Raw genomic sequence first — 24,285 nt, forward strand, 5'->3', positions numbered from 1 at the left:
ATAACACGTGTATCCTTGTATATTCATTTCCCAGGCCCTGTCCATTTGAAGCCACGTCTCAGTTATCCCCACAATATCGTATCTGCCAATTTCCAAAAGAGCCTCAAGCTCATCCATCTTATGTCTAATGCTTCGTGCATTCATGTATAGTATTTTTAATTTGTTACTGCTCTCACCCTTCCCATCAACCCTTATTTCACTCAACCTTACAGCATGATGCCTTTCCGAGTTTTCTGCCTCATTAATACAGACATCCCCAGTTGACTCTTTGTCTCAGCCTCCTCCTGTCCCACTGAACTCTGCATACCTTGACACCATTCGGTCCCCCTTAGTCCAGGAATTCCCCACCAACGTTTGAGACACCACCCATGCCCTTCATCTCCTCCAAGACTTTAGTTTCCCCAGCTCCCTACGCCTTATCTCCACCATTGACATCCAGTCCCTGTACACATCTATCAGCCATAACGAAGGCCTCCAAGCCCTCTGTTTCTTCCTTTCTCGCAATCTCAACCTGTACCCTTCCACTGACACCCTCATCCGCCTGGCTGAACTGGTCTTCACCCTCAACAACTTCTCCTTCCACCGGCACCCTCATCCGCCTGGCTGAACTGGTCTTCACCCTCAACAACTTCTCCTTCCAATCATCCCATTTCCTCAAACCAAAGGGGTAGCCATGGGCACCTGCATGGGCCCCAGCTATGACTGCCTCTTCATCTAGTATGTAGAACAGTCCATCTGCTACAGCTACACTGACACCATCTGCCACCATTTCCTCCATTACATTGATGACTGTGTTGGTGCTACCTCATTTCCCACGAGGAGGTTGAACAGTTCATCAACTTCACTAACACCTTTCACCCCAATCTCAACTTCATCTTTCCACATCGGACACCTCCCTCCCCTTCCTGGACCTCTCCATCTCCATCTCCAGTAACTGACTAACCATCTTCTACAAACTCACAGACTCCCACAGCTACCTGGACTACACCTCCTGCCACCTGTAAAAATGCCATCTCTTATTTCTAATTCCTCCGCCGCATTTATTTCTAGGGTGACCAATTCCACCATAGAAAATCCCAAATGGCCTCCTTCTTCACAGACTGCAATTTCCCCTCCCATGTGGTCGACAATGCCCTCCAGCGTATCTCCTCTATTTCCTGCAGCTTTGCCCTTGAATGCCACCCCATCCCAAAGCAACAGGGACAGAACCCTCTTATCCTCACCTTCCACCCCACCAACCTCCAGATACATCGCATCAACCTCCACCACTTCTGCCACCCACAAACAGATCCCACCACGAGAGATATATTCCCATCCCCACCCCTATCAGCATTTTGGAGAGACCATTCCCTCCGCGACTCCCTTGTCAGATCCATGCGCCCCCATCAGCCCCACCCCACTCCTGGCATTTTCCCCTGCCACTGCAAGAAGTGCAAAATATGCACCTATATCTTCCCCCTCACCTTCGTCCAAGGCCCCAAAAGATCTTTCCACATCCAACCGAAATTTCCCTGTACTTCCACAAAGGTCATCTTCTGCAACCGTTGCACCCAATGTGGTTTCCTATACAATCGGGAAGACAGGACGCCAACTTGAGGATCGTTTCAGAGAACATTTCTGGTCCACCCACACCAACCAACCCCACCGCCCTGTGAATGAACACTTCCCTCCCCGTCCCACTCCACAAAGGACATGCAGGTCCTGGGCCACATCCACCGCCAAACCCCAACGACCCGATGCCTGGAGGAAGAACACCCCATCTTCTGCTTTAGGACCCTGCAACCACACAGGATAAATGTTGATTTCGTGAGTGTCCTCATTTCCCCGCACCCCCATCTTATCCTAGTCCCAAGCCTCCAACTCGGCATAGCCCTCTGGACCTGTCCATCACTTCCCCCTCTGACCTATCACCTTCTCCCCTACCTCCATCCACCTGTCGCTTTGTCAGCTACCTTCCCCCCAATCCCACACCCCCTCCCATTTATCTCTCAGCCCCGGCCCACAAGCCTCCTTCCTGAAGAAGGGTTTATACTTGAAACATCAATTTTCCTACTCCTCGGATGCTGCCTGACCCAGCAACACACTCTCAACTCTGGAAAGATAAAATCCCATACCATAACCACCCTATTGTTCTTAGAGATAACTGAAATCTCCTTACAAATTTGTTTCTCAATTTCCCTTTGAATATTAGGGGGTCTATAATACAATCCCAATAAGGTGATCATCCCTTTCTTACTTCTCAGTTCTACCCAAATAACTTCTCTGGATGTATTTCTGGGAATATCCTCCCTCAGCACAGCTGTGATGTTATCCCTTACCAAAAACACCACTCCACCTCCTCTCTTGCCTCCCTTTCTGTCCTTCCTGTAGCATTTGTATCCTGGAACATTAAGCTGCCCGTCCTGCCCATCTGTGAGCCATGTTTCTGCAATTGCTATGATATCCCAGTCCCATTTTCCTAACCATGCCCTGAATTCATCTGCCTTCCCTGTTAGGCATCTTACATTGAAATGAATGCAGCTTAGTTTATCATTCCTACCTTGTTCTCTGCTTTGTCACTGATTGTTTGACTCACTTCTGTTCTCAATTGTACCAGTCTCAGATTGATCTCTTTCCTCACTATCTCCCTGGGTCCCAATCCCCCCACCTTACTAGTTTAAATCCTCACGAGTAGCTGTCGCAAATCTTCCTGCTAGTATATTAGTCCCTTCCAATTCAGATGCAATCCGTCCTTCTTGTTCAGGTCACTTCTACCCCAGAAGAAATTGCAATTATCCAAAAATGTGAATCCTTCTCCCATACACCAGCTCCTAGGCCCTACTCTATTCTATTCCTACCCTCACTAGTTCGCAGCACCAGGAGTAATCCAGATACTACTACTCTCATGGAACTCCTTTTTAAATTCCTGCCTAACTCTTTGTATTCTCCCTTCAGAATCTCATCCTTTTTCCTTCCTGTGTCATTGGTTCCAATGTGTACAATGACCTCTTGCTGACCCCTCCCCCCCTTGAGAACATTCTGCACCCTCTCTGAGGCATCCTTGATCCTGGCACCAGGGAGTCAACACACCATTCTGATTTTTCACTGCTGTCCACAGAAACCTCTGTCTGTGCCTTGGACTAGAGACTCCCCTAACACAATCGATCTCTTGGAACCCAATGTACCCCTCATTGCATTAGAGCCAGTCTCAATAGCAGAAACTTGGCTGTTCATGCTACATTCTCCTGAGAATCCATCACTCCTTACATTTTCCAAAAAATCATATTGTTTGAAATGGGGATAGCCACTCCTGCACTACCTGCCTACCTCTCTTACCCTTCTTGGAGTTAACACAACTATGTGACAGTATCTGTGAGTTTTCCCCCTTCCTATAGCTGCCATCCATCACATCCCCTTGCTCTTCTAAATTCCTCATTGCCTGTAACTGTCGCACCAACTGATCCATTTGAAATCTTGCATTCTCCAACATTTCTGGTATCTGATTTGCATCCTCTTTTGTGAAAACAGGACCAAAGTATATATTCAGTTGCTCAGCCATTTCTTTGTCCCCTATTATACATTCCCCTGTTTCTGTCTGTAGAGAACCTACATTTGGCTTCACAAATCTCTTTCTCTTCACATCATATAGAAACTCTTACTGTCAGGCTGCCTGTCTACTTGGATTTCAGCATCTGCAGTTTTTGTCTTTATGTCCCCTGCAATCTTACTTTCGTACTGTAGTTTCTCCTTCTTAATCAATCCCTTCATCCTTCTTTGATGAATTCTAAACTGCTCCCAATCCTCAGATCTATTATGTTCTTGGCCAATCTATGTGCTTCTCCCTTGGATCAGATACTATCTCTAATTTCCTTTATAATCCATGGATTGGCCCTCTTACCCATTTTGCTTTTGTGCTGCACAGGAATAAACAGTTGTTGCAGTTCCCCTGTGTGCTCCTTGAACGTTTGCCATTGCCTGTCTACTGTTGTCCGTTTAAGTAACTTTCCCCAACCTATTGAGGCCAAATCACTCCTCGTATCTTCATAGTTACCTTTATTAAATTCAACACTCTTGTCTCCGAATCAACTATCTGACTTTCCATCTTGATAAAAAAAATTCTATCATGTCGTGAATCACAAAGGCTGGAAACTGAGCAGGGCCATTTGAAATTTGTGTTGACTTCAGGTAGACTCTATGTTCACTGTTCCAAGGATCTTAATTGACACGGAAGTCAAAAATGTATGAGGTAAACCCAAGCACTTGTGAAATGTCGATAAGATCTGTTCAGTTTTCAAGATTTGAAGTCTTCTAAATTCCTAGTACTCTAAACATGAAGCTTTCTCGAAAATACCCTCTACTGGTCTATGTGATTGACCATCTAGTGTAAATTAGAAATAAAGACATACGTCTTTTCTAAAAGATTGCACAAGGAGAATGGGCTGTTTGGAGGCATGGGGTGGCATTGTAGGGTTATGAAATGAGGCTCATAGCATTTTACAGACCTTGAGCAAAGTCCCAGAGAACCAAAGTTTTGCTTTTTATTTATTAATGAAATGTAGTTGTCAATGGCTTGGCCAGCATTTATTGCCCATATCTAATTGCCTAAAGGGTAATCAAGTCATATTGTTGTGTCACATGTAGGCCATACCTAAGGATGGCAGAGTTCCTTCCTGCAAGGGCATGAATGAACCAGATGAGTTTTTATGACAGTCAGCAATGGTTACATGCTTGCCATTCAGCCAGATTTTTAATTCAATTTAAATTTTATCCATGATTTTATCCATGATTTGGAGATGCTAGTATTGGACTGGGGTGTACAAAGTTAAAAATCACACAACGCCAGGTTAGAGTCCAACAGGTTTAATTGGAAGCACTAGCTTTCGGAGCGTCGTTCCTTCATCAGGTGGTTGTGGAGTACACAATTGTAAGACAAAGAATTTATAGAAAAAATTTTAACTTTAGATTTTATCAGCTGTTATATAAGGATTTGAATCCCTGTTCCCCAGAACTTTATCGTGGAACCCTGGATTACTAGCACAGTAACATTACCATTGCACCACTGCTACAAATGGTGGATGCTTTAGGAGCTGATATCAACACTCATTCCACTCTGTGGCTGCTTATAATCAGAGGGCTCAACTCTATACCACCCCTTGGACTGAAAATTGGATCTAACTTTAAACTGGGGTAGATCTGCCAAGCCAGGAAATTTAACAATTTGAGCTGCTTATGAAAATCTAACATGAAATATTTTGTGAGCCATGTCACAGATTCTTAGAAGGAAAAGATTATTATTAATAAATAATCAAATGATGATAGTGTTGCTGATGTTGCAACTTGGTTTACCTGTCACTTCTATTGACAGGCTAAAGTCAAACAAGACTTCCAGTCTGCTTAAAATTAAGGAACTTGGGTAACAAAAACAAAGAAAATCTTCCTTTGAAAATGATTTTTCCACTCTTGACAGACTACCCAAAGTGATGCTGTTTATTATTGAAATTACAGAAAGCTTGAACAATGATGTGCCATTATCACCGCTAAATAAAGTGTTCTTTCATAAATGGAACATGTTGAAGGGACAGATGACAAATCCAAATCCAAATCCAAATCTGTAATTAAAAGTGTTTTAAATTTCAGAGTGTTTTGCATTTTTTTAAGTAAGCTGCCAAGTTGTTGGTGTGTGTGTGTGTCCTGCCTCCGTTGCACATCCAGATAAGAGGGAAGGGATGAAAACGGCAGAGGAAGGTGATGCTCAATGTGGGTATTTTTGTGTTGATTGGTCATGGCTTCACAATATGTGCCTGTCTTTATCAATGTTGAATGAATACACTGTGCACCTGTTTTGTTTTTGCAATATCGTGTGGGTGTGTATCCAGATGCTGGATTCTGTTGATTTCCGAACATTCAAATTTGGATCTAAAGTTAGTATTTATCTGAATAGTCATGCCTGTTTTTTGGCTCACAAAGAAGCAAGAAATAGCTGAAAAATCATAAATTTTAAAGGGGTTCAGAATTCTAAATCATTCCACCAAATATATAAAAATATATTCCATCTTCATCATGAAGCTAAGCATTTTACTCACTCTAATGAGGTTGTCATTATAACTCGAAAATCATAGAATCATAGAAACGCTATAATGTAGAAGCATCCATTCAGCCCATTGAGTCCACACCAACTCTCCAAATAGAAGCCCACCCAGACCCATCCCTGGACCCTATCCCTGTATCCCTGCATTTCCCATGGCTAATCCACCTAGCCTGCACATCCCTGAACACTATGGGCAACTTAGCATGGCCAATCCACTTAACCTGCACATCTTTGGACTGTGGGAGGAAACCGGAGGAAAACCACGCACACATGAGGAGAATGTGCAAACTCTACACAGACATTCGCCCAAGGGTGGAATTGAATGCAGATCAATGGCGCTGTGAAACATGAAATTGAGGAGGTACAGTAGCCGAGATCATACCTTGTTGATCATTACCTAATTAGTTTCTATCAATCCGTAAGAGTGATATCTTTTTATAAAACCTGACCATAATGTTTCAAAGAATTCTGCTATAAATGTTTTTATATCAGTAGGCTACTTTACTTTCAAAATGCAATTTTATTCATTTTTGATGTCAATGCTGACTGTAAAGGTAACTTAAATGCAATCCACTAAGTGTGATCACCAGAGTAGAATGGGCAAATCACTGGTGGAGAGAAGTGTTAGGTGATGCATTTTGACAAAGGGAATGGGGAGAGACAGGTATAATTTTACAGTTCTTAAAGCTGAGCAGAGAGAAAGACATGGGAATGCATGTGCACATGTCTTTGATGTAGACAAGATATAGTGAGAAGGCAGTTAGCAAATCATGAGGGATTTTGGACTACTTAAATAAAGCACTGAGTCAAAAAGCAGGAATGTTATTTTGAACCTGTAAAGCTGTAATTAGGCCCCAACCGGCGTATTGCATATAGTCCTGGTCACCAGTTTTAGAGAAGATGCGAAAGTCCTTGAATTGGACAGACTGGATTACTCCCCAGGGAGCTGGCATGGGTGTGATGGATTGAATAGCTACCTTCTCTGCAGTAAATAATGACCAACATTGCAGGGGAAATTATGAATGAGCAACAAATGCTGACCTTTGTGGCGATATTCACCTTCCATGGACAACTTTAACAATAAAATTCTGCACTTCAATCTAACTGACAACTGTACACTGGGGATGGGGCCAATTTGTTTTCATCCCAACTAATTTTTTCACTCCTGGTTCCTGAATGTAAGGGTTGGATTAAAACAAATCATTGGATGGTTTTTAATTACAATTTTCAAATATGATTATTAGGTTAACTTATCTCATTAGCATGTTTTGACTTTCTTTTTGTTTTGTAGTTCTGAATATTATTACTTGTTTGATTCAATCAATCCAATTCAGCAACACACTGATTCCTTTTAAACAGTTGAGACTTTGTTATTGTCTTCCTGTTGACTTGTTGCCTGTTCCTGTGAAGCAACTGTAAAAAATATTGCCTTGATTGGTCAGCTTATTTGCAGTAATTGTACATGACATACTTTTAATCAACTGCAGTAGTTTTGCTTATAGTTGCTACTAAATGTTGTATTTGCAATTGTGAAGTAGGCCATCAAAGTTTGCAAGGTTCATTGTTCAACTGGTAATTCATTGTTTGAAAGGTTCTAATTGTTGCCTGGCAGTTCAATCAATGATCTGGTATTAACAATGCGCACAGATTAATTCCCATCTTGTGCAAGGAGGGAATTTTGCTACACTTAGGACTTTTGAGTCCTTCGCGTTTTAATGAAAAAATGTCATCATTATTACTCTTGATGCCTAGTCCATCAGTTTGCTGGGAAAATACAGCAGAATTGGATAAGAGGTGAGGATGGGGTTCAGTGATACAACTATGATGAAAGGACATCAAACTGAAATGTTAACTCTGTCTCCATCCACAGATACTGCTTAACTTGCTGAGGATTTCTACCATTTTCTGATTGTACAAGAAAGGTTCTGAAGAACAATCAACTTTGACTCAAAATATTAACTGTTTTCTCTCCTCAGATTCTGCAAGACATGCTAAGTTTCTCTATCACTTCTGGCCTTTCTTTCAGATCTCTATCATCCACAGTACTTTGCTTTTATTTTCCCTTTATAATTTTGATTTTCAGCAATTGCATTTTTTTTTGGTTTTGAAATAAGCTATCAATTTGGGATAGTTATTGGAAGGCAGTTGTTGTTGAGGAAACTGCTCCTGAACAAGAACCTTCAGAAGAAAACAGGTAAACTTAGTTTGGGGTTGCAAAATGGATGATTATGAGATTGGGCTGTTCATTTTACTTTGTGTCTTCTTTCCTTTCTCATTGTCACCCATTTCTTTGCTGTCACTCTACTCCAAATTTACACAAAATGGCAGAAAAATGGAGGGAAGAAAGCAAGTGTATATGACAACCAATACAGTTGTGTTCATGCTTTACAAATCAGTTGAGAACTTTATTTAGCACTTAAAGTAGATTTTAAGGTACTGTTTTACAGCTTCATAAAATGTGTATATAAATATATTTTTCTGTCATATTATAATTAAATTTTTAATCACTCTTCAAAGAGCAAATTGGTTGATTATGTTGTCCTTGGTTTTTTTTTCAGAGAGGTTGTATAAGACACAGACTCCAAAAAGTCTAAGTCGAAGGGTTTTATGGCCAATTTGATTATAGCTAACAGATGCTGCCTCAGGCAACAGGCTTTCAAGTTTTTGAAAATAATTCTTGTATAATGAAGAGAGAGTAGCCAGTTCTTCCAGCTCAGCTTTTCTCTTGTTGGTTTGATTTTTAACGGGAGAGTTGTAAAAGCTGCTGGACCCAAAAAAGCAGGACCAGGCTGGCACTCTCTCCTTGACTTTTCTCCTATAAGACTCTACATGTGATGTTTGTGCCAAGGAGTGTTCATGGGGATTGTTGCAAGTATTGGGAACAGCATCATTAAGTTGGGATAATCTGTTGGGCTTTCGGATGGATTAAGTTATTCTGTATTCTGTTCTCTTTTGTTTGTGTTCCATTCGGTAATCTTGTAAATAAACTCTATTTTGTTTAAAACGAAATGGTTTGACCAGCAGCATCTCTCCTGGAATATCCACATTAGACCTGCTTAAAACAATTAGCAAATTTCAGGTCTGGGCTACCTTCTTGAAATGCTTTGAGGGGGGGTCTGGCCTGGTTCATAACCGGATAAATATGTTCTTCATGGGTGTGTTTGTAATAGTTCTTTGAAAATTAATGACCTATAAAAGTTAATTTAATATCTCATTTATAACCTTGTAAAATTGTTCCATACTTCCTTCTCATGCAATGATTCATGAAACTTCTACATGGCTAAAAACGTAAGCAACTGTTAAAGATAGCAAAAGTCTTAAAAATGTATCAGCTACATGATCTTTGGTCTTACTACAAGTAGCAATGTAGATATTTTAACTGGTACTTTTCGTTTCATAACAATGCATTTCTTCTTTGGAGCATTATTAAAACAAACTATGACACAGCTCTACATAATGAAATATTAAGTCAGGTGACCCAAAGCTTGGTTAAAGAAGTAGGTTTTAGGGAGTGATCTGAGAAAGGAAAGTGAGATAGAGAGGCAGAGACTGTAAGAAGAAAATTCTAGATTTAGAGGGCATTTAATTGTATGTCAAACAAGTTGCCTTGATTCTGCATAAAAATGGTGAACTATTTATTGATTGTTTTCATGTCATTTATTACATAGTTTGGATTTGAGCTGGTTGCATGAAGGTTTTGGTCAGCATTTTTGCAGAGGTTTATCTTGTATTTCTGTAGTCATGGCTCTTAAAAAATACAGACTAAGAGAAAGAATTATTGGAGGCTAATAAGAATGTATTTATATTAGGAGATTTGTACAAACATCCAGCAAACAGTTGTACATTACCCTTTATGTTTAGAATATCAGAGATTTTATATTTTTCTCTTTATATTAGTGGAAACATCCATAGCATAGAAAAAACCTTTTGGGTTTCAATTTGGGGGTTTTGCAGAAGTTTTGGCTGAAGCCGGAAATGTAAGACAGTTACTACTGAAGAAGGGATTTGGATTAAAACTGAAAAAAAAATTCTCGGTGCAAATAGTTTCATTTCAAATTTACAGACCATTGTTGTTTGGATCATGAAGGATATTTTGAATCTGAGAAAGTCTATGTTTAGTGGTATAAAGGCTGAAGGAAGATGTCTTCAAATTCTCAAGGGCGGGGAATCAAAGCCACAGCTAAGACAAAAACCCATTGGTGATACAATGTGGAAGGAAGTGCTTTTGGGAAGTGGTCTAAGCTCTGCAGTCCTGTCACATTCAACAATTAAACAACTCACAGGATGAGGAGGATAACCACAAATATCCCCACTCTCAATGATTGAAGAGCCCAGTACAACAGATAAGGCTGAAAGATTTGCCTCCTCCAGTGGTCCTAGCATTTCAGATACCAGTCTTCAGCCAATTGGATTCATTCTATATGATATCAAGAAACGGTTGGAGACACTGGATACTGCAAAAGCTGACAATAGTACTGAAGGCTTGTGCTCCACGATTTGCCACTCCCTGAGCCAAGCTATTACAATACTAGCATCCACCTGCCAATGTGCAAAAGTGCCCAGGTATGTCCTGTTCATAAAAAGCTGGACAATTTCCAACCCAGCCAATTACTGCCCAGTCAGTCTACTCCTAATCATTAGTGAAGTATTGAAAGGCGTCATCAGCAGTGCTATCAAGCAGGCCCTGCTCAGTGATGAAAAATGTGTTGTTGGAAAATCGCAGCAGGTCAGGCAGCATCCAAAGAGCAGGAGAATTGACGTTTCGGGCATAAGCCCTTCTTCAGGAAACTTATGCCCGAATCGGCGATTCTCTTGCTCCTTGGATGCTGCCTGACCTGCTGCACTTTCCCAGCAACACATTTTTCAGCTCTGATCTCCAGCATCTGCAGTCCTCACTTTCTCCCTGCTCAGTGATGCCCAGTTTGTGTTCCACCAGGGTCACTCAGCTCCAGATCTCATTACAGCCTTAGTTCAAACATGGACAAAAAAGTTGAATTCCAAATGTGAGGTGAGAGTGACATCAAGCTGCATTCAATTGAGTGAGGCCTAACAAAACTGGAATCAATGGCTATTAGGGGCAAACTCTCTGCTGGTTAGAATCATACCTGACATATAGGAAGATTGTCATGGTTCATGGAGTTCAGCTATCTCAGTTCCAGCACATCTCTGTGGGAGTTCCTCAAGGTAGTGTCCTCGGCCCAGCCATCTTCAACTGCTTCATAAACGATGTTCTCTCCATCATAAAGTGAGAAGTAGAAATGTTTACTGGTGAGTGCACAATGTTCAGCATCATTTGTGATTCCTCACATACTGAAGAAGTCCATGTTCAAGTGCAACAAGATCTGGATAATATCCACGCTTGGGCTGATAAGTGGAAAATAACATTTATGCCACACAAAAATCAGGGTATGACCATCCCCATTAAGTGACAATCTGATCATTGCCCCTTGACATTCAATCCTTTATTGAATCCCCCACTGTCACCATTCTGGGGGGGTTACCATTGACCGGATACTCAACTAGACTTGCCACATAAATACAGTGGCTACTAGAGTAGGTCAGAGGCTGGAGACTGTGTGGTGAATAACTCACCTGACTGCCCAAAACCTGTGCAAGTCAGGAGGGTGATGGAATGCTCCCCACTTGCCCACTTGCACGAATGGGTGCAGCTTGAACAACACTCAAGAAATTTGACACCATCCAGAACAAAGCAACCCATTTGATTTGCGCCACATCCACAAACATCCATTCCCTCCACCACCAACACTCAATGGCAACAGTGTGTACCATATATAAGATGTACTGCAGAAATTCAACAAAGATCCTCCAACATCACTTCCCAAACCCACAATCACTTCCATCTAGAAGGACAAAGGCAGCAGATTTGTGGGAATACCACCACCTGCAAGGCGCTCACTATTCTGACTTGGTAATATGTCACCATTCCTTCAGTGTCACTAGGCTAAAATCCTGGAATTGCCTCCCTACCAGCATTATGGGCCAACCATAGCAGGTGGACTGCAGTAATTTAAGAAGGCAGCTCATCACCATTTTCTCAAATGTATCTAGGGAGGAGTAATAAGTGCTGGCCACCCAGTGAAGCCCACATCTGATGAGTGAATTATAAAAAAGAGTTGGGATTGTAGTTAACTGTTATTTTGAAATCTTTAAATTCACCTTATATTTGAACAGCTTAATTTATCTTCTTTTCTCTTGCATAATAAACTTCTGTTTTATTGTTAAAACCAAATCTGCAACACTGTGTTTCAGTGAAAGGCTACCTTATTAAAATCAAAAAAGAACAAAATGTGATTTGTCAGCCAGATTTAAGCCTGGGATCTGACGTCTCCAACAATAACATAAACTGGCATCATAATGGAAGTCACATCCAGAATTTTTAGGAAATTGATCTTTCAAGAAATATTGGTGCATAGGAAACAATTCTAACTGGTACAAATCAGCAGAATGCTCTACTTATTTACATTTCTGTGAGCCACCTGATTCTTAAATGCTATATTTAACATGAATTCAAAGCAAATGGGTTCCAACATCACAAATCAGGGCAGGACTTAAACACATAATGGGAAGGTCCTGGGGAGTGTTGCTGAATAAAAAGACCTTGGAATAGAGCTTCATAGTTCCTTGAAAGTGAAGTTGCAGGTAGACAGGATAGTGAAGGTGGTGTTTGGAATGTTTGCCTTTATTGGTCAGTGTACTGAGTCCAGGAGTTAGAGGTCATGTGCAGCTGTACAGGACATTGGTTAGGTCACTTTTGGAAAATGTTGTGCAATTCTGGTCTCCCTGCTATAGGAAGGATGTTGTAAAACTTGCAAGGGTTCAGAAGGATATTGCCAGGGTTTGTGTTATAGGGAGAGGCTGGGGCTATTTTCCAAGGAATTTCAGAGGCTGAGGGGTGGCCATATAGAGGTTTATAAAATCATGAGGGACATGGATAGGGTAAATAGACAAGGTATTTTCCCTATCCATGGGTGGGTGAGTCCAAAGATAGCAGGCACAAGTTAGGGTGAAACAGGAAAGATTTAAAAGGGACCTAAAGGGCAACTTTTTCACGCAGAGAGTGGTGACCTATGGAACAAGCTGCCAGAGGAAGTAGTGGAGGCCAGGACAATGACAACATTTAAAAAGCATCTGGATAGGTATTTGAATAGAAAGCATTTCCATGCTGTATGACCTTATGACTTTAAATGTTGAAGGTGTTTACACAGATGTCATAACAATAACTGCAGATTATGGATGAGGCATTCTGGCCAGTTAGCACTGTGGGAGGAGGATATTATACTGGGTGAACACAGCTGGTGGAATGCTATCCTGCTGGATGAACACGGTAGGAAAACTTTGTTCAACAGATGGCAAGAACAGCCTATCCCTCTGGCTGAAATTGCTGAAGTTTGTTCTGACTTTATGAGTGATGTGGCTGTTATGGTTAAATGACTGGAAGAATAAGCAAGGTGTGATATTTGTAGTCATGTCAATTGTGTGAAAGGGAGGTGAAGCTATTTATTTTGGATGTAGTTGTGATTGAATTCAACTGATTGATCAGTGAGTGATGGGAATTGTAATATTTGAAGATGCATTGACTAATCTTGCTCACTCTTGAGGTTGTTGAGCTTAAAGTTCTACATTCTCAGGGTTATACTCCTAGTGTTGACTTCAACAAGCTGTCTGACTCATTACCCTGTCCTCATTTGTCTGCAGTACGTTGGTCTCCTCACAATTGAAGATGTCTCTCTTTCTGTCAAATTCCTGCCAAAAAGGTCCCCAGTGCTGTGCTGGAGAATCTTAGAGGCAACAATGAGGATTGCAGATGCTGAAATCCAGAGTTTAGATTAGAGTGGTGATGGAAAAGTGCAGCAGGTCAGGCAGCATCCGAGGAGCAGGAAAATCATATGAAGGGCTTTTGCCTGAAACGTCGATTTTCCTGCTCCTCGGATGCTGCCTGACCTGCTGTGCTTTTCCAGCACCACTCTAATCTAAACTCTGGAGAACCTTAGAGCTGACTGTCTGTATTGAGCCATTCCTGTTGCCAAGTCATTTCTCCAATAAATTTCAGCTTCTGCCCAAGCTAAATTGAACCTTATCAAACTCTTCCACCACCATGAAGAGTCTCTGACCAAGATTTGAAGAAATGGTAAAAATTTAGAAAACAGGGAAATTTCACACCAAATCGATTAACAATAGTACTTCATCAGAAATAGTTCACTCGGATTGAAGAAACCATTTTAGATGACAGAAAGAAAAAGAGAGAATAAAAGCAGCATGTGGTTTGTTGAAATAAAATATTACTTTTTTTCATCTCAGCATTTTCATACTTTGCAGGTTCAAAGCTGATGATAATGTTTGATAGTTCTAATAGTCTTTCAGCAAAAAGAAAAATTGTAAATATTTTCAAAACGTTGCTGTTTCGGTACTTGAGATAGGAGGCAAGTTTTGCTTAGTAGAGTTAAGTACAACGTGTAGCTATAATGCCACATAAGATATGAAAGTTTCTTCATTGCTTGGATCATGTGTAAGTTCAATTTTAATAATGGGAGTGCATTAATATTCTTGAGATTTATTTCGTTAACTTTGGACATCAAAACAAACTATGGTTTGCTACTTTAAGGTATGAATGAGTGATATTAAGTGCAGGTTGGCGTGGATTGTACAGATTGTCTTTTGAGGAAGCAGTCTTGATATGAAGGATGATCTCTTAACAATGGAGCAATAAGTAATTCAAACCATTAAGTCTGTTTTTGCTGATGTAACAGCTCTATCCTTTTATTCTGATTTCTATGTTCTTTTTCATATCTGATCATGATCTTATTTACCAATCAAGTATGCGGCTCACTTCAAGCAACTCAGTTATTTTAATACAAGTAACTGTCTAATTTTCATTCTTTGCTGCTGTTTTACATTGGCAAAGTCTTTAAAATGTTAAGTTGACCTCATTGTGCTAATGTACAAGAATTATAAAGAGGGCCTATTGTTAATTTCTATATCAAAATTGTTCTCTATATCTAATGAAGTCTGACTGTTACATGTCTTTGCAGGAATTGAACAAAAGTGGGTATGGTCAAATCACAACTGAGATCAGTGAGGCTCAAGTGTTCTACTTTGCCGAAGATTACCACCAGCAGTACTTGGATAAGAACCCAGGCGGTTATTGTGGATTAGGTGGTACTGGGGTATCTTGCCCAATTGGTATTCAGAATTAAGACAGGATACTGAGTTAGTGGCTAACATAGCACTAATTTGCCTTCATTGACCTGTTTCACAGACAATAGGGTAAAATTTTCATTTAATGGGACAAAATACTGGTAGGAGTGCATTGATCACCTGTTGCTCACTTGCTTGAAACCTAGCCTAATATTTTATATTTGCATTTAAATTTGTGTCAAGAAATCCGAATAAGCACAAAGTTGAATCAAAAGAAATAATAATTTTCCAGTGCTTGCTCTTTTAACATGCCTTAGGTGAGAATGTTAGAAATTCTAATTATGGAGGGTGAACTTCAAAATATTTTTTCATCTATAATCATATATCATATTTACTGGTTATCTTTATTTTCATATTCACTAACTTTGGTAAAAAAATTGTTATCCCACCAAAATGGAGAATATAGTGTATTTTCAGTATTAGTGAAAATAATTGATTTAGTATATACAATATTTTTGGGACAGCCATAACCATGAAAATAAAAAGCCTGCATTTCCAAATTTGTTACAAAGAGCTGGTAGATAAAGAACCAGGATAAAAATCTCACTTTTTCCATCAGAGTCATGATACGTATCAGAGATAAAATTGACTTGTAAAAAATCGCAGAAAATTAAATAGAAATTGTTCACTCTAAGTGGAATAATTTGAAAATTATGAAAATTTGAAAACTCCTAGATAATAAAAATAATTTGAATGCCTGTCAAACTGGAAAATGATAAAGTTTTGGCCTATTTTTCATGGGGCAGAAATGATACCAGGAAAGAGGCCACAGATTTATAAAACAGTTTTGCTGGTGATGCCTGCTTACTAGTGCTACCCACAAAGCAAGAAGTACCATATATACTTGTGTAAAAGTCAATCTTATGTCAACGTTGATCCCTTATTTTTGGCAAAAAGGTCTTGTATTTTCCATATATTTCGTGTAAATGTTGACCCTACTATATCGCATTGTAAACCTCTTACATAGAAACTGCACATTCCCGTTATCCCACTTAAACGAAACCACATTCATTCATTTATACTGGTAACTCTACTTATTGTTCTTTGTTTACTATATTGTGTCTCCATTCATTCATTCATACAAAACTCTACTTACCGTACTTGGTTTATTACAGCACGTTTTGATTCATTCATTCATTCAGACCAGGTCTAAGTACATCGGTACTTATCACACTGTGTTCACTTTACATCCAAAAAGTAATATCATTAAAAAATTAATTATTTTAATTGTGCCATTATATCTGAATAAAAGTGAGATATATTAGTACATATATCTTTAATTCTTTGACAAATGTGTTAATGTTGCTGAGGTTCATTACATTCGAGAGTAAATGGGAGGGAAACGGAAGAATTTGGCGGGAACGTTCAAGATGCTTGCACATTCAGAATTTAATAAATGTTTCATTTTAAGTGTGCCAATATACTAGGCCAGATTTGCACAGTGTGATTTTGCAGGATTTCAATGAATCTTTGACATGTTAAATTTTCGTACCGATGTGTATAAATAAAATTTACTCCCAGTAATTAGATTAGATTACATTACAGTGTGGAAACAGGCCCTTCGGCCCAACAAGTCCACACCGACCCGCCGAAGCGCAACCCACCCATACCCCTACATTTACCCCTTACCTAACACTACGGGCAATTTAGCATGGCCAGTTCACCTGGCCTGCACATCTTTGGACTGTGGGAGGAAACCGGAGCACCCGGAGGAAACCCACGCAGACACGGGGAGAACGTGCAAACTCCACACAGTCAGTCGCCTGAGGCGGGAATTGAACCCGGGTCTCTGGCGCTGTGAGGCAACAGTGCTAACCACTGTGCCACCGTGCCGCCCACGGTGCTTGTTTCTCTTGCTTTTAATCGTAATTACCTTTATCCGGTAATTCATTATGTTTTTCTTCTTTACCTAGGATTAGTTGAGCAATCAAACTGACTTCTGCTAATAATACAGTATTTTGAACTGCAGCTTGAATTTCAGCCCCTCAAAACTAGGGCCAGTGTAATAGTCTACCCTATAAATTGGATTTTTAAAAATCGTTTAAAAAATTTGACTTTTACACGAGTATATAAGGTAGTAAAATAAAGGTACATAAGTCAGAGTAGCAGCGTGCTTTGAATACTACTAAATTGGATAAGTCATATTGACTGGGGACGTTTCACACTTTGATTTCAGCACCAAGTGATAACATTTTGTGTCATATCTCTAAAGTTGATACATGTAGCTGAAGTATTCTCTTTCATGTTATGGGACTCTGTTAGATTTGAAATTTATATCAGTTTGTTCAGCTTTCTTCTCCGTATTACAACAATTTCCAATCATTGTATTTTAAACACGCCAATAAACATATAAAATTGTTGCCAAACGCATTTTTTTTGGCTTTGTTTGTTAACTGTCAATCTATCCTATGTGACATCTTATGTAATATTGTTTTATATTGCTTGTGCAGAAACATTCCAAGTCATAAAATAGCTTTGCAAAGATGTTAATTTCCAATTTGTGACCTTAACCTTCATTTATGCACACGAGTAACTTCATTAATTCTGACAATTACACAAATAATTAGACCCAATTCCAAACAACACCTTGAAGCTTGAATTTTAAAAAAAATCTTTCAAATAAAAAGCAAACCACAGCCAAATTATATTTGTTTTAGATTCTTGCTTCAGTGTAGACACCATCTCAGTTACTGAAAAGGACGTCCATCAAACTCAACGACTTGCAATAAGATTTATTCATTTTTGTCATATGAACTATTTTTAAGTGTTCTAATTTTAAAATTAGCACAAATCTATGGCACTAAAATTATATTTGTGTGCTTAAAATAAACAATCCATTGCTTGAGAAAAAATAGTAAAGGCAAGACACTCTGCACTTTAAATCATCACAATAAAGTTATTAGCTCATGTGTTGTTTACATCACTTCAATTGACTTTAAAGAAATGTTGGGAGTGAGATTCAAAGGTGATGGCCCCATTGATGTTGTCCTTCAGTCTATAAACCTTTGAGTACTTACGGTACAAGTAGTTGATTTTGACTATTATCAGTGGAGTTCATGCTCTACCCATATTCACTTTAAACCTTCAATTTGAATTCAAACTAATTTATTAGATGCCAGATTTTCATGAGAAGACATGCATGAACACACCAGGATAAGCACCCTTTAGAATATAATCAGTACCAATGCAGAATGTCTACTTCTTCATGGTTGAGATTCTTGCCTCTTGTTTGACACTGATGTATGGAGGTGAAAATTGGAAAGGCTATGATTTCATCTGAAACTCAAAGGTAGGAGTCAGTGGGAGAGGAGGAAGATTATCTGTTGGGTAGCTCGAGGTGGAAGAACATTTTGAACCATGATGTTTTAACATAGACAAGGTTTTCTGTGATTACTGTGTGACAAAATTAGAAATGCAAATGTAGAGGACAAGTGTGCAATTTCACGGTAAACAGCAGAGGAATTATTCCTTTTTGTAACCAGAGAGTCAGCTACAGAGGCTCACAATAACAGACTGCAGCATTACTGAAAAAACATTACCTCCTAAATTAATTATTTGAGCAAATTTTCAATAAGTATCACTAGCCGCATAATGACACCACGAGCCAAAATAATATAGCCTTTTTCCTAAAATATTTTGCAATAATGTCTCTTGACATAAAAGTCAAAGAAAAATTTCACTGCCCACATCGATGTTAATTGCTATCCCTATACAGCAGAACTCCAAATGAATGTTTTCAATTGATACAATGAATCTGTATTTCACCAAAATGCTGCTGTTTAAGAGAATTTGCATATCAGAAGTGGATATTGAACTCATATTTTGAGTTTTTCACCTTTATTCAGCAATTATTTTAAAATACCACAAAACAGAGGAGCAGAATTATGCTATTCGGTCCATCGAGTCTGCTCCACCATTCATAGATTCATACAGTGCAGAAAAGGCCTTTCGGCCCTTTGCATCTACACTGATAAAATAAGGTCTTCTCATCCCAATTTCCTGCATGATAAGGTTAGCATTGCTGCCTTACAGTGACAGGGACCTGGGTTCGATTCCAGCCTCGGGCGACTGTCTGTCTGGAATTGCACATACTCAGGATACTCTGGTTTCTTCCCACAATCCGAAGATGTGCAGGTCAGGTGACTGGGCAAAGCTAAATTGCCCATAGTGTTCAGGAGTGTGTAGGTTAGGTGCATTAATCAGGGGAAATGTAGAGTAATAGGTTAATGGGTTTGGGTGGGATACTCTTTGGAGGGTTGGTGTGGACTTGTTGAGCCAAATGGCCTGGTTCAACATTGTAGGGAGCTCTATGACTATTTGATAGACGAGAAGATAGACTAGAGTCATACAGCATGGAAACAGATCCTACGATTGAACCAGTCCAAGTTGACTATCTTCCCAAACTAAAACTTGTCCCACCTGCTTGTACTTAGCCTATATCCCTCCAAACTTTCTTTTTCATGAACTTATCTAAAGGTCTTTTAAACATTGTAACTGTACCTGCACCCACCACTTCCTCTTGATGTTCATTCCATGCAAGATGTATTCTTTGTGTAAAAACACTGCCCCTCATGCTTTTTTAAAATCTTTCTCCTCTCACTTTAAAACTATGTCCTTGTCGAATGCCTTACTGAAGTCCATATTGTAATGTTAAAATGAAAATATCTTGCAGAAAAGCTGTCAGGCATTATTATGCATAATCTGTGCTGTCTCTCTACTGGAGAATACTCAAACAAAATTAAGAAATTAATCTTATGCGTTTTCCATGGATAGTGGTGATCTTGCACAGAATATCCAAGATGTTCTTGAGAATTACTGTTTAAAGATATCAAATATTTTGGACTGTGTTAGCTCAATGCCGAACTGATTTCCAAGTCACAAACCCAAATATGCATCTGGTGAGGCCTTCCTGGTAAGGGGCTTTTCAAGAAGATGCTTCCAGAAGATACTGCCCATTTATCATCAGTGAGCAGCCTGTAGCTGCAGAAAGTCCAATCAGAATGCCCAAAATGGAAGTCACAGTCCCTCTGTGAATGTTATGTACTGTTGATGTGAATGGTGGATGACAGGGCAGCAAAGATGGAGGCAATCTACTTTAGTTGGAACTATCAATCAATTTACCATGCCCTGCAGTACCTGGTACATGTAATGTCCTGAGAATTGCCACTCCTGGCCTTTCAGAGTTTTGATCGCCCAATCTGCTCTCACTTGGGCGGCACGGTGGCACAGTGGTTAGCACTGCTGCCTCACAGCGCTAGAGACCCGGGTTCAATTCCCGCCTCAGGCGACTGACTGTGTGGACGTTTTCCCCGTGTCTGCGTGGGTTTCCTCCGGGTGCTCCGGTTTCCTCCCACAGTCCAAAGATGTGCAGGTCAGGTGAATTGGCCATGCTAAATTGCCCGTAGTGTTAGGTTAGGGGTATGGGTGGGTTGCGCTTCGGCGGGGCGGTGTGGACTTGTTGGGCCGAAGGGCCTGTTTCGACACTGTAAGTAATCTAATCTAATCACCTATGGCAGACAAACTGCAGACACAGCAACAAGCATGTGCACAATCAGCATTGTTTCATTGTTTTCCAAAAATGTTCACTAATTATCTCCATAATTACTGTAATTAATTTCAGCCAGAGTGAGGCTCCAGCAGGATCTCGATTTCCAACACAAGAAATGTTATTGTGAAAGTGTCACTATATCAGGCACACTCATTCCAGACTAGTCTATGGGATCCTGAGCGTTGATCTTGATCACCTGTTTCAGGTTCCTGGTATGAACAAGCCCATAAGTACAGTCCTCTCAAAGCTTCACACATGTATGACTCAGAACAAAGTTGCAAATTACTCAATTGCACAGGCTCCAATCCTGGCAATGCCCTGAGAGCTGTGATCACATGCAAAATATAGAATGCGTCAGCTGCAGATGCTGCTTTGGAAGCAGAAGCAAGTTAGAAGTAGTTTAAACCTAACCCATAAAATGATCAATACACAAACTTCCTATTGTTTCTTCTCAGGCTATCAGAGTGGAAGGATATATCTTGTATGTACAAAAAATTGAGGGACTCCATTCCCCTTTAAAATGAGTAGAGCAACATATTTCAAATGTTAAAACATTAAATTAATTTCTTCATTGCCCCACTTCCTTTCATAATGTTAGCTTCTTTTTTTTAAGCTAATTTTAGCTAATTGGAACAATGATCCTCAATTTCATCTTTCAACTTGTCTGGGAGAATCAGGTAAAGTGCATTATGCATCGGTGTTCCTGAAATACTACCTAGCCAATAGGATTGGATATATGCATATGCAATTAGCAAAAACAATTAAATAGCTTTGGAAAGAAAGATGTTCAGTAAATTTCCTAACAGACTATTGACAATGAGCAAAGGCATGGTACATTTAGCAATTTCAAGAGGTATGGCACTGGAAAGGCACAGCAGGTCAGGCAGCAGCTGAGGCGCAGGAGAGTCAACGTTTTGGGCATTCGACTGTTCTCCTTGGATGTCCTCCTCAGATGCTGCCTGACCTGCTGTGCTTTTCTAGCACCACACTTTTCAACTCTGATCTCCAGCATCCACAGACCTCACTTCCTTCTACATCTAACAATTTGTTGTGTAAAGGATTGTCGGATTTTGATTGTAAACGTGTCAGTGATATCCTGCTGGTGTTACCAAAAGGCTATTATTGGGAAGTAATGAGCAAGAAATTACATTTAGATAACATTTCATAAAGTGAAACAACTCAATACACTTTGTGTGCAAAGTGAGAAGAAGAATTAAAAAAAAAACAAACAGAAATAACTAGAAATCTCATGGAATGTGGGCAGTATTTGATTGACATCATTAAATCAGTGGGTTGACTGTAGATTTTGCTCAGTGCTGTCACTCAGGTCCTAAGTAATTCAGCAAACCCAGTAGGCAAACAGTTGCCGTTATATTTATCCTGCTGTTTTGCCATCTTGATTTAGCAGGACGAACAAATAGTTGTGAAAATATTGAACTTTTCCTTTAAGACTAAAACATCTAACAAGCAACAAAGTCTAAATAGGAACAAGTCTATCTGCTCTGTAGCAAAGTGAAAGATTAGCTCAATGGAAAGTGAAATGATTCATTTTGTGTGAATGTCTTTTGTGTCTAATCTATAGTCTTATTCTTAGCTACCATTTGTTTTTTACCCAATGTTACCAACTTTAGATGGGCCCTGAATGCTGCCAATGCTGTTCAATTCCAACAATGCTAGGAGAAGGTAACCTTCTCAACTGAAGAATTTGATTTAGCTATTAAGAGATAGAAGAGGTACCAGTGCATCCCATCATGAAATCTGGGGTGCCTGAAATTATCAGCTGTGAAGGGTTTGCAGTCTGCATGTGGTCTCTGTACTGATTGTAACTAGATTAGTGGGCGGCACGGTGGCACAGTGGTTAGCACTGCTGCCTCACAGCGCCAGAGACCCGGGTTCAATTCCTGCCTCAGGCGACTGACTGTGTGGCGTTTGCACGTTCTCCCCGTGTCTGTGTGGGTTTCCTCCGGCTGCTCCGGTTTCCTCCCACAGTCCAAAGATGTGCAGGTCAGGTGAATTGGCCATACTAAATTGCCCGTAGGGTTAGGTAAGGGGTAAATGTAGGGGTATGGGTGAGTTGTGCTTCGGCGGGTCGGTATGGACTTGTTGGGCCGAAGGGCCTGTTTCCACACTGTAATGTAATGTAATGTAAATAATGTAATGTAAAATCAGTCAAATGGACTTCATAAAATATGAGTTCCTTGATTGGGATTATTAATCTGGTGCAATCAGGGATCCCAGACTGACAGATGAAAACAGGAGTGTCAGACATCCTGACAATCTGAGAATGGGCACTGAAGGAGCTGGATCAGTGACAAGAACCTTCCATGTGTAAATAAAGAGTGACTTGGTGACAGGATACTGGCCTCTGGAGTTATTTCAGTCCCCATGTGGAGAAACTGAAATCTGGACTGCCTTAAAGTTAGAGATGAGTTGCTTCAAAGCAATCGATTCTGAACATTTACTCCCAAAACAGACACTAAATGAAAATAACATTCTTGAAAACGTGAGAATATTATTGCTTTGTTGAATTGAAGATCAAATATAGATGTCAATTGACAATTGATGGGTTATATTTATTACTGCAGCAATGAACTGAAATTTATGGAGAATGGAATGGAAGTGTGGGGTGCAGTTTATCCGCAGATCTTATTAAAATTGTATGGGACCATATAGTCAAGTCACTACCAAGAACAATGAGCCCACAGCATCAGATTGCATCTGATCAACTCTGGGTCAGAGAAAAGATACCATGCTAACCCACTGTCCTAAAGTTTGTCTTGACTTGAGCCTGATGCTTTCAATAATTATATTTGTAACATTCGTCAAAGATTTCTAATATTCACAATATATTCTTGAAGAAAAAAAGCACAATCTGCCCTATAATAAAAACAATGTGCTAGAGACACTCAACAGGTTTGGCAGCATCTGTGGACAAAAAAAGTTAACTTTTCGAGTCAGATATGACTCTTGTTTTGGAATTAAAGAGGTATGGAAAATGATGGGTTTATATTCTTCTATGTTCTATGTTCTATGTTCTATATGTTGTTGATAAATGGGGAAGAGAAGTGAGTGGAGCAGATAGTGAGGATGTCCAGAGTAAGAGACAGAGAGTGCCAATAGTAGGAAAGGAGAGATCTAGATGCAAATCAGATGTTAATGATAGATGCAAATAAAAAATAAATCAGCTCTGCTAAGAACAAATTCATATCAAGAAACTGGGGGAGGGTTATAATCAAATTGGAGAATAATGTTCACTATTCACAATTTGCAGTTGTTGAATTCAGTGCTATATACATAAGAACATAAGACCTAGGAGCAGGAATAGGCCATCCTGCTGATAAAGCCTGCTCCACCATTCAATAAGATCATGGCTGATCTTTTCATGGCCTCAGCTTCACTTACCCACACTCTCACTGGGACCCTTAATTACTTCATTGTTCAAAAAATAATCTAT

At 39.8% G+C, this 24,285-nt stretch overlaps 1 protein-coding gene across 4 annotated transcripts in view; it reads left to right on the plus strand.

Annotated features, from left to right (window-relative positions):
* The window catches only part of msra (methionine sulfoxide reductase A), a 505,505-nt gene extending 488,685 nt beyond the window's left edge, over positions 1-16,820 (plus strand). For all 4 annotated transcript variants that reach the window (XM_043682286.1, XM_043682325.1, XM_043682296.1 and 1 more), the window contains one exon: positions 15,118-16,820. In XM_043682286.1, coding sequence (XP_043538221.1) covers positions 15,118-15,282 — 165 coding nt within the window. In that variant the 3' untranslated portion in view covers positions 15,283-16,820. The remainder of the gene's footprint in view (positions 1-15,117) is intronic.
* Positions 16,821-24,285: the final 7,465 nt, after the last annotated feature.

Source organism: Chiloscyllium plagiosum, chromosome 3, assembly GCF_004010195.1.
Source record: "Chiloscyllium plagiosum isolate BGI_BamShark_2017 chromosome 3, ASM401019v2, whole genome shotgun sequence".
Lineage (NCBI taxonomy): Eukaryota > Metazoa > Chordata > Chondrichthyes > Orectolobiformes > Hemiscylliidae > Chiloscyllium > Chiloscyllium plagiosum.